This window comes from Brienomyrus brachyistius, unplaced genomic scaffold (assembly GCF_023856365.1).
Source record: "Brienomyrus brachyistius isolate T26 unplaced genomic scaffold, BBRACH_0.4 scaffold36, whole genome shotgun sequence".
NCBI classification, from domain to species: domain Eukaryota; kingdom Metazoa; phylum Chordata; class Actinopteri; order Osteoglossiformes; family Mormyridae; genus Brienomyrus; species Brienomyrus brachyistius.
In genome coordinates, this window is record NW_026042311.1 from 2,262,821 (window position 1) to 2,274,389 (window position 11,569).

Sequence of the window (11,569 nt, forward strand, 5' to 3'; positions counted from 1 at the left end):
CAAGGATTCTTCCGTCTAGGGAGTTTTTCCTTGCCACTGTCCCCTCTGACTTGCTCACTGGGGGCTTTGGGCAGGGATGCTGTAAAGTGCTTTGAGATGATGTAATGTTGTGAAAACACACTATACAAATAAAACTGAACTGAACTGAAATTGCATTCAGTGTTTTGGGGGGGGGGGGTGCTCAAAATGATTATTAATTTAGATATTTTTTAAACTAAATGACACATACACATTTTTTTTACTTATCACCCAGCCCTAATCAACAATACACTAATCGGAGAGCTATCAGTCCTGTGAAATAGGGTTTTAGGAAAATTGTTTGTTTGAATGATTTATGAATAATGATTCATCCCCATGGGGAAATTATCTTTTTGCCCCTCCCATCTTGCTCTCCAAGAGACACGCGACACATATACAGGTGAGAGGAAGTTTGGGGGTCGCAGCGCAGGATCAGTCAGCATCCAGCACCCCTGCACCTCAAGAGCTTAGCGATGACATCACTCTGCCGGCCAGGAGATCTGAGCCAGCTCATGGACACAGAGTCTGAACGCAAAGAGTCATGTACCAGACCCAGTATTTACAGAAATGCTTCCTACAGCATCCAGAACTGAAACAAATATGAGTGGTTTTCCCACTATTAATGAAAACTGGACCATTCTGTATGATGCTGTATCTTTGGTTATTTGTTACACAAAGGAAGGTCGTGGAAATCTTGTCTTTTTTGTTTTTACTACATCACTACCTTCAGTTAATATAAACTAGATTAAAATGGAACCTTGTTGATAAAAGAGGGGAAATAAATTACATATATACATTCATTCATCCATTTTCCAAACCGCTTATCCTACTGGGTCGCGGGGGGTCCGGAGCCTATCCCAGAAGCAATAGGTACGAGGCAGGGAACAACCCAGGATGGGGGGCCAGTCCATCGCAGGGCACACTCACACACCATTCACTCACACACCTACGGGCAATTTAGTAGCTCCAATTAGCCTCAGCATGTTTTTGGACTGTGGGGGGAAACTGGAGTACCCGGAGGAAACCCCACGATGACAGGGGGAGAACATGCAAACTCCGCACACATGTGACCCAGGTGGAGACTCGAACCAGGGTCCCAGAGGTGTGAGGCAACAGAGCTAACCACTGCACCATCATGCTGCCCCTACATATATACATATTCATTTTATATTTTAAACAATGTATATTTATTTCTGCTGGACTAGATGTGTCGTCACATCCTCAGCCAGGTGCAACTGAGGCCAGCAGAGGGCGCCAGTGAGCAGCCAGAGACAGCAGTCATACAGAAGCTCCCAGCTCTGGGCTCCATCACATGAACACGCCTGCTGACAATAACACTCACATACCACTGATACACCCTGTGGATAAAGAGCCCTCACTGTTTCTATAGCAGGTTAGGATGCTGTGCCTGTGATCAGAAGGCAGACTGGATGGGAATGGAAACGTAGTAACAAACAAAAAGTGACATCACTACCTTCAGTCATTATAAAGTCTGTGGTCAAGATTAGCTACTGCTATACAAACAGCTATAGCTGTGATTATCAAAATAAAACCCACCTATTAATCCATGAGGAGAAATATATAATATATATTACACATTTCAAACAATATTCATGTATTACTGCCAGACCAGACATGATTTCCCATCCCCACGTCACTTACAGAGCCGTCCTGGAGTTCTTGACCACAGGCAGCAGCCTGCAGTGCTGTTTATCTCGTCTGATGTATTTCTTCAGGTCAAACACATCCAGCTCCTCATCTGACATCAGCATCACAAAGGCCAGAGCTGAGTACTGTGCAGGTGAGAGGTCATCTGCTGAAATGTTTCCTGAATTCAGGTATCTTTGTACTTCCTCTACTAGAGAATTGTCACCCAGTTCAGTCAGACAGTGGAACAGGTTGATGGTCCTTTCTGGAGATAAATTCTCCTGTATTTTCTCCTTGATGTATTGGGCTACTATGATGGACTGGCCTCCCGTCCTGGGTTGTTCCCTGCCTTGTGCCCATTGCTTCCGGAATAGGCTCCAGACTCCCCGCAACCCTGACGGATAAGCGGTTTGGCAAATGGATGGATGGATGTATTGGACTGTTTCCATAATGGTATGTGAGCTGGTTTCTGTCGGCCCCAGTAGTTTTTGTAACAGAGTCTTACTGGAGTCTGTTGAGAGGCCCAGGAGGAAGCGGAGGTAGAGGTCCAAGTGTCCATTCTTGCTCTCTAATGCCTGATCTACTGCAGTCTTCAGCAGGTCAGTTGATGAGTTTGACAGAAACACATATAAAGCAGCGAGATACTCCTGGATGCTCAGATGCACAAAGCAGTACACCTTCTCCTGGTACAACCCATACTCCTCTTTAAAGACTTCTGTGCAGACTCCAGAGTAAACTGAAGTTTCAGCGACATCAATGTCATTCTCTGTCAGATCTTGCTCATAAAATATGAGATGGCCTTTCTCAAGGTTGTCAAAAGCAAGTTTACCAAGTTTTAAAAGGAATTGCTTGCTGTTTTGCTTAAGCTTAGTTTCATGTTTTTTCATATTCTTGTCATTTTTTAAACTTGTCTGAAAGATCAGGAAGTGTGTGTACATTTCAGTCAGAGTCCTTGGAATTTCTCCCCTGTCATTCTCAGTAAAAAGCCTCTTAAGCACAGTGGCTGAAATCCAGCAGAACACAGGTATGTGGCACATGGTGAAGAGGCTCCTTGATGATTTCACATGTGTGATAATCCTGCTGGCCAGGCTCTGATCATTAAATCTCTTCTTGAAATACTCCTCCTTCTGGGCATCACTGAACCCTCGTATCTCTGTCACCTGGTGGACACACTTAGCAGGTATCTGATTGGCTGCTGCTGGCCGGGAGGTTATCCAGAGGAGAGCGGATGGCAGCAGATTCCCCTTGATGAGGTTAGTCAACAGCCCATCCAGTGATGTTTTCTTTGTTACATCAAACCAGCTCTCATTGTTCTGAAAATCCAGAGGAAGGCGACACTCATCCAGGCCATCAAAGATGAACAAGACTTTGTACCTAAACAGCTCAGTGGATTGAAATAATTTCAGTTCTGGGACAAAGTGGTGAAGCAGTTCAATCAGACTGTATTCACCCTTAATCAAATTCAGGTCCCGGAAAGGAAGAGCAAATATGAAGTGAACATCCTGGTTTGCTTTTCCTTCTGCCCATTCGAGAATAAATTTCTGCACAGAGACTGTTTTCCCGATACCTGCCACCCCTTTAGTGAGTACAGTTCTGATAGGTGTCTCACGCCCACATAAGGGTTTAAATATATCATTGCACTTGACTGTAGTATCTTCTGTTCGCCTTTTCTTGGATGCTGTTTCAATCTGTCTCACTTCATGTTCCTCATTGACTGCTCCAGTCCCACCTTCAGTTATGTAGAGTTCTGTGTAAATCTCCCTGAGAAGTATTGGCTGTCCTTCCTTAGCTTTCCCTTCAAATACACACTCAAATTGCTTCGTCAAGTTGCATTTGATTCTGCGCTGACATTGCGACAGAAGATGCCCTGAAATTAAATTAAAGTAACGTAAATGCACAGAGTTTTCAAAAAACACATTTTTTACTCAGATAAGCGAAACTAAATAAAATGAGGTTAAATGATAAACTGAAGTTTATTGCATGTTTTTATTATAGACTATTTTTCTGTGGCAAAACAAACACACACAGAATGAGATACAGCTCTTACTCTTGTCCAGCATGTCAGCGAGATCATTTTGCTTCATGGTCCTCAGGATGTACAGTGTGATCTTCAGAGCTCCCTCTCTACCACAGGTCTTCTGCATCTGACCATCACTGTCCAGGTCATTGTCCTCCTCCAGCTGAGGCCCAGAGAATTCTGGGTAATTCTGATCTAGGTACCTCATGATCTTCTTCAGCTCATCCTTCAGGAACTTCACAGCATTTTCCTCTACTGACTAAAATCCACAGTCACAGTTAACTACTGCTCGTTACACCAAACCTTTTCAGTTTCATTTGAATTAGTTTCCTCTTGTACAACTGTATAAAATGTAAGCCAATTCACATGATACTTAAGAAAATATATATCAGCAATAAATACAAACCTTCAATATGGATGATAAACCCGATTTATCCTGTAGATCTGATCTGCATTCATCCATTTGCTCTCTGTCAATAAGGCAGAAAAATACTAAAACCTCAAATCATCTACACAAATATAACAGAAAGTCTGTAATGGTCCCCATTAAAAGTGCTCTTGCTGCCGACAAAGAATAACCTAGTTGTATATTTTAATGTGTAAAGATGTAAGATGCCATTTTAAGCTTTATTCATTAAGGCGGCTTCAGAATATCAACCTTCTCCTAACAGCAGAAGAGAACCAGTGACATCCTGCTCCATCACGGAGAGACACACAGCAGGCAGGACAGACAGTTTGCTATTCAGCCCTTTTGACCAAGTGACATTTAGACAGATTAACTTAATTTTGAAACAGAATTCAGCTTAATTAGCAGAGCTAACTAACAGCATTTGATTCACTATCCATAGTTAACAAACTCTGTAAACAGCCTAAGAATTTACGATGGTCTTTGACAGGAAGCTCAACATCAGCAGTTTCAGAAACACATTTTGACACTGAGGTACACAGCTCTCGTTTCCACCAACAGGGAGTCGATGCTGAGACCAGTGCAGGGCTGGTTCTGGCTTGGTGCTTTATGAGAACCTGCCAGTGTTTCCACGAGTTTCTGTTTTATTCTGTATTATTATTATTATTATTATTATTATTATTATTTACCTTTAAATATGTAGGTTAAACCTCTGTGTGCTGGGAACAGGTATAACACAAATGTAAGCATTTTTTGATGGCCTCCTAACGTGGGTATGCTGGGGGGGGCGAGACGCTTCAGGTGGTGAAAAGCAAAGTTAAAAACTGACAAAATAATCAGGTTCATTGAAGCAAGACAGTCTAAGAAATCAAAACGAGTTACATATTTATAAATAACGTAAAATGTGACTGCAAAGCACTGCATAAATAACCTCGGTTATTGAGATCGTCTTTTGCTTCTAAATGCTGGTAATCTAGTGTAAGTAGTTCCTGAAGGACATTATGGTCAAATGCATCTGCCCCCCCTAACAGAACAACTGGCACTAGTCTGGCCCCCGGTCTAGAACTGCCACTGTCATTATCTCTTCGCCAGTCAAGCAGCACAATATCTTATGTATTAGACCTGCAAAATGTTTATAATTTGTTATTAAATCTGGCCAGCAGATCCATCTTTTGTTTTTCACAAAATAAAAAAAGATGTAACGCTGTTCTGCTAATAAGCTGACAGCATGTTTCACTGCTGCTGTTGTGCACAACTCCGGCTCTGCTGATGTTAGACAAAACTATACCAGTTATGGGCTGAATGTTCTGGGAATGAGGCAGGTTTGGACATGATAGTCTGCCCACTTTCACTGATATTACGGGTCCAAATTCGGAACAAATTCTGGATCAGTAAAAAGTCCGGAACCGGCACCACGTTGGTGGAAAGGAGGCAATAGTGTTTATCTTCTATCCATAGTTAAATTATGGATTCAATGTAAAAATATTCCAATTAAAAACTCTTAGGTAACTGATTACAACAGCATGTTTGAGTTTGCCCAGCATATTGACTAACTGTAGTAATCACATCTAAATGAGAAGGAAATACTGTACTATAAAAATCAACTGGCACAACTGAAATCAGTCTCCAATGATTAATGAGTGTAATATTAATTATACAGATATGTCAGGACCATGTGTAACTGTCACACGTAAACAACTAAACTGAACAACTAAAACAAAAACACCCCCCCCCCAGAAGAAGAGGATTTATTGTCTAGTCTTTCTTAATGTACATCCAGCATTGTGCAGGTCAGTCTGATTTTTGAAACTTTATACTGAGAATTTAAATTTTTAATCCAATTTTCAATTCTGGCTCAAAGGAAGTCAGTCTTTACAGTAATCCTCTTCCTTTTACCTCTGATGTACTTTATATACTGTATAGAATACAGACTAACCTTAAATTCTCAAAGATAATAGGATTTGTAAAAGTTAAAATTGTTTTTATCATAGCTTGAATGTGCCTGTGTGCCTTTTAAGTGAGAGTCTGGGTGTTTTAAACAATGTTTGTTAAAACACACATTTACATTTGATCTGGAGCAAAAGGTCCCTCTCTGAAGTCGAGTGGGGGCTCCATTGACCTGTCACTCTTCATGGAAAGACAGCTGGGTACAGGGGAGTCTGCTCTCTTCATCAGGACACTGTGGACAGCGAGAGGAAACAAACCTTCATTATATAAATATAATTCATATACTGTGAGCAGCATCACATTAAACCTTCAGTTGATCAGTCTTCTACTTAACCTGCCATGAAGCTCTTCATGCAAACAGGCTTGTTTACAGTTAGATTTCTTGTGAAATAAACTGTGCGACATAAAATTAAGATTCCTGTATGAAAGGTTTGATTATCACGCTACACAAGGCAGAAGCTGCCGAGACGCTGTCCGTCCTCCTGGAGACGGTCCAACCCCTGCCGACAGCCACCGGAGGAAGAAGAAAAAGAAGCCAAAGGAGAAGAGACTGGCGGAAGAACCGATCATCTTCCTGGGAGCTGCCTCTGTCTCCGCAGCTTCTCTCCCCGCCGGATATCAGAAGGTACCCCTCCCAATCCGGAACCCGGCTGGGTTCACCCCGGACATCACCGTCGCTGCGCTCCTGCAGGTGCCCAAAGCCTGCATCGCCCTCAGAACTGCTGCCGCTAGCAGCTTACCACTTCCGGGAGGCAGACCTGGCTAATTAGGGGGCCAGGGCAGTATGGGATACTATCCTGCAGGTGCCCAAAGCCTGCATCGCCCTCACAGAGCTGCCGCCGCTAGCAGCTTACCACTTCCGGGAGGCAGGCCTGGCTAATTAGGGGGCCGGGGCAGTATGGGATACTATCCTGCAGGTGCCCAAAGCCTGCATCGCCCTCACAGAGCTGCCGCCGCTAGCAGCTTAACACTTCCGGGAGGCAGGCCTGGTTAATTAGGGGGCCAGGGCAGTATGGGATACTATCCTGCAGGTGCCCAAAGCCTGCATCGCCCTCACAGACCTGCCGCCGCTAGCAGCTTACCACTTCCGGGAGGTACGTCTGGCTAATTAGAGGGCTGGGGCAGTATGGGATACTATCCTGCAGGTGCCCAAAGCCCACATCGCCCTCACAGAGCTGCCGCCGCTAGCAGCTTACCACTTCCGGGAGGCAGGCCTGGCTAATTAGGGGGCCAGGGCAGTATGGGATACTATCCTGCAGGTGCCCAAAGCCTGCATCGCCCTCACAGAGCTGCCGCCGCTAGCAGCTTACCACTTCCGGGAGGCAGGCCTGGCTAATTAGGGGGCTGGGGCAGTATGGGATACTATCCTGCAGGTGCCCAAAGCCCGCATCGCCCTCACAGAGCTGCCGCCGCTAGCAGCTTACCACTTCCGGGAGGCAGGCCTGGCTAATTAGGGGGCCGGGGCAGTATGGGACACTATCCTGCATGTCCCGATGGCTCTAAAAGGGGCAGCACCTACTCTTACGGCGCCAACTCTGGAGGCAATAGTTGATGTCCCAGCACAACAAGTTTTCCAGTGTTAAATTAACACTGCATGGTGTTTATATCATTCTCACCAAATCAGTGTTATATTTAACATTTTACAGAGTGGAATGAGTGTTGTTGTATAGTGTTAAGTTTTATTAGCTCTTATAGTGTTCAATTGACACCATAGAGTGTCAATTTAACACTGGCAAATTTTCTGTGTGACTTGCCTGTTCAATCCGTTCCTGACCTGCCTGTCCTACCAGTTTCTAAAGTTCCTGACCTGCTAGGCCTGGCGGCTAACACACCACCCAGTGAGGCTTCAACCCCGGCAGCTTAAGCGCCGCCCCAACGGAGTTCCAGTCACAGCTGCTGCAACGGTACTCTCAGAGGCCCATGCTGCGCCATCCGACGGAGTTCCAGTCCTGGTGGCCAACTTTCTGCCCCCCGCGGTTCCTAGCCTGCCTGACCTGCCCACAGAGGCTCCAGTCCCAGCAGCTGATGCCCCGCCCACAGAGGCTCCGGCCTCGCTGGCTGACACGCCTCCCACCGAAGCTCCGGCCCCGGCAGCTGATACGCCTCCCACAGAGGCTCCGGCCCCGCCTACTGACACGCCTCCCACAGAGGCTCCGGCCCCGCCTGCTGACACGCCTCCCACAGAGGCTCCGGCCCCTCCGGCTGACACGCCGCCCACAGAGGCTCCGGCCCCGCCTGCTGACACGCCTCCCACAGAGGCTCCGGCCCCGCCGGCTGACACGCCTCCCACAGAGGCTCCGGCCCCGGCGGCTGACACGCCTCCCACAGAGGCTCCGGCCCCGCCTGCTGACACGCCTGCCACAGAGGCTCCGGCCCCAGTAGCTGACACGCCTCCCATAGAGGCTCCGGCCCCAGTAGCTGACACGCCTCCCACAGAGGCTCCGGCCCCGGTAGCTGACACGCCTCCCACAGAGGCTCCGGCCCCGCCTACTGACACGCCTCCCACAGAGGCTCCGGCCCGCCTGCTGACACGCCTCCCATAGAGGCTCCGGCCCCAGTAGCTGACGTCCTTGCTCCACTCGTGCCTGATCCACCCATTGTACCTCCTGCTCCAGTCTCCCCAGTTCCTGACCCAGCTCCGGCACCACCAGCTCCTAGGACTCCAGTCCCTGTCCCCAAAGAGGTCCCAGGCTGCCTGACCATCGCTCCTTCTTCCTTGATGGCGGGAGAGGAGGAGCTCGAATGGAACCGCTTGGGGATTTTCTTGATGGCCCCAATGAACCCCTCCAGGGGAACGACTCCTTCACCATCACCCCAGCGCGGTGGATCCCGGCCAGTTCTCCATCTTTCAGTGTCCCGAAAGGGAAGAGGACACGCCCACCCTGCCCCTGACTCGCCCTCACTCGTCTTGTCTGGGGCTCAGGCGGCGTCAACGGGTGCTCTGGTTCCTGTTTAGCGGTCGCCTGCGGGTCTCCCTCCAAAGACTTGTCGGCAGCCTTTGGTTCCGCCTTCGAACCTTGTTGGTCGCCGGTGGGTTCCCCTGCATCGACTCCTCGGTCGCCTGTGGTTCCCACCACTCCAGCTCGTTGGTGGATGGCGCCTTCGCCTCCTTGCCTGCCCCGTGGTCCCCTCTATCTCCCTCCTCGCCTCCCCTGGTGCCCCACTCTGACTTCCTCCTCACCTTTCCGCCTGTCCCTTCGCCTATCTCCTCTCCCCTTGCAGGGTCCCCTTCGGCTCCGGCCTTATGGTCGCCTGCGGCCCCTTCGGCTACAAACCCTCGCCCGCTGCTGTTCCCTTGGACTCCCCATTTTCCGCCATCCTCTGCCGTCCTGCCTCCTTGTTTTGTGCCTCCTGTGTCTGTTCCTCATCCTCTTGTGTCTCCGGTGTTCCCCCTTGGTCCCTGGGTTCCTCTGGTCAGTGTTTCCCTGGTGTGTCCTTTTATCGTGCGCTTGTGTCAGGTATTATCCTGACTTCTGCCGTTGTGTCTGTTCTTTGTGTCCGTCCTGTTTCCAGTGTCTCGTTGATAGTTTTGCTTTTGTTTTCCAGGTCCCGTATCCCTGACCCCGTCTCGTCCGTCACTTGGGGGGGGTTCTGTCATGACCTGCTCGTTCGATCCTCTCATGTGCCACGCCCCCTCATTAACCTCGTGTGAATTCCTAATTGTTATCAGTTGTCTCCTGTTATTTCGACTTGTCCTGTGTATAAGTTCACGTCAGAGTCTGTATCCCCAGTTCCGTCATTGAAGTCTTCACCATGTTTTATTTTGTCTGCCTGTTTGTCCTGAATAAACCCCGTTTCCTGCACCTCTGCTGCCTAATCCTGACTCCTTGCTCACTCGCCCAGAACACAGATGTGACAATTACAGCCTCTGTTACTAGACTTGGCTGCTGTTGCTTTTTTCCAGTTTTTTTGTTTGTATATTTTAGGGCTATCAATAGATTACAATATTTAATCGTGATTAATTGCACAACTGTCCATAGATAATCACAAATTAATCACAAATTAATCACAAATTAAATCATGAATTTATTTAACATTTACCGTAAAGGGATTTTTTCAGGTGTTAATATTCTTATCAATATTATAGTTGGTAAGGCATGATTGCGTTATGCAAATGTATACATGTATTATTGGAAATCAATTACCAACAATAAGCAACAACAAAATTGGCCAAAGGTCATCAGAGACACTTCATCACTTAAGAAAAACCCAACAACAGATCGGCACATTGACCTAGTAAATATTACATATTACTTAGTCATATAACTAAGTATAGATCAGAGATAGCAAGCTTTTTAAAGCGAAAAGCGATTTTATCCTAAATGTCTGACCAAAGATTAACCCTCAGCCAAGTTGGTTTGGCTCTGCAGTTGTCTGCCTTTCACTCTCCACTTCCCTACTTATAACTGTGCTGACTGAACAATGCAAAATGTCCTCAGCACTCCGAATGCGATTTACTACAAAAAGTATATTATTAGGAAGAATTAGGAATCCCAATAAACTTAATAAGCCTACATCCACTCTTGGACACTGAGGAAAACTCCGGAAACCACATCATTTGACCAGAGACATACTCTCGTGGAGAATGACTTTGAGGAAGATGAATTAGGCAGTTAAGACGTCACAGAAGCGCGCGACAGAGTGCCTCACTCATATATAGCTAAATAAATACCTAAATAAAAAATAACATTAACCCATGAATAAATTATTTATATTTATGAAAGTATTATCATAATATGGTAAGACATGAAAATGCGAATGTGTCTATCATTCTGAGAAGAGTCGCAACCTGGTATGGTATTTAAGACCAGATGTACTTTGGTGGTAACTCATTTCACATCTACAGTGACTGCAAATAACTTTGGTCTTGTCGATGGACCCATCTGACATAGTTTTGAAGCTGAACCTGCCATTCAAAATACCTTTTTCTCTCTTCATTATTTTTCCCGAGCTGCCATCTGACTCAACACGCGTTAATGGCATCAAAAAAGTTAGTCACGTTATAATGAATTCGCGTTGACGCGCTATTTGTTCTCTACCACCTTACAATATGTGGTTGTTTTGGGCAGGAGGGATGATGTGATGGTTGCCTCTAGAATAGAAGAACTGGCTGATGTTGGAGGAAAGGGAAACTATGGCCTGACTATAGACCCACAGAGCCATGCATGCTAATGGGCTGTAACACTGCTACCTCTCAGTCCCCTTTGTTTTACGCTCCATAGAGGGGCTCATTTCCGAAGGAGGTTCCTCCATTTTGTTGCTGATCCAGAGCAGATGATTCTTGCCGAGGTCTCTGTAAACATGAAAGGTAAATAAACACATAAAAATACAATATCTAATAATCAACACTTTTACATAGACCTAGACGCTGTTGGAATGACAATAGTGTATTTCCCGCCTCATTTCTGCTACAGAATTGTCTGAAACGTTATGTGTACATGTGGCAGGTCTAGTAGAATAAGACAAAGATGAAATGGGAGACATATTATGCATTATCTGCGACGGGCTGGCCCCCCATCCTGGGTTGTTCCCTG

At 46.4% G+C, this 11,569-nt stretch overlaps 1 protein-coding gene across 4 annotated transcripts in view; it reads right to left on the reverse strand.

The window, feature by feature from the left end:
• Nucleotides 1-11,318, reverse strand: part of LOC125721983 (NACHT, LRR and PYD domains-containing protein 3-like) — a 64,878-nt gene extending 53,560 nt beyond the window's left edge. For 2 of the 4 annotated variants that reach the window (XM_048998214.1, XM_048998211.1), the window contains exons 1-5: nt 11,083-11,216; nt 6,154-6,267; nt 4,089-4,152; nt 3,713-3,941; nt 1,681-3,532 (exon numbers count right to left, since the gene is read on the reverse strand). In XM_048998214.1, coding sequence (XP_048854171.1) covers nt 1,681-3,532; nt 3,713-3,941; nt 4,089-4,152; nt 6,154-6,267; nt 11,083-11,198 — 2,375 coding nt within the window. In that variant the 5' untranslated portion in view covers nt 11,199-11,216. The other 2 variants (XM_048998212.1, XM_048998213.1) reach the window with 2 other exon arrangements.
• Nucleotides 11,319-11,569: the final 251 nt, after the last annotated feature.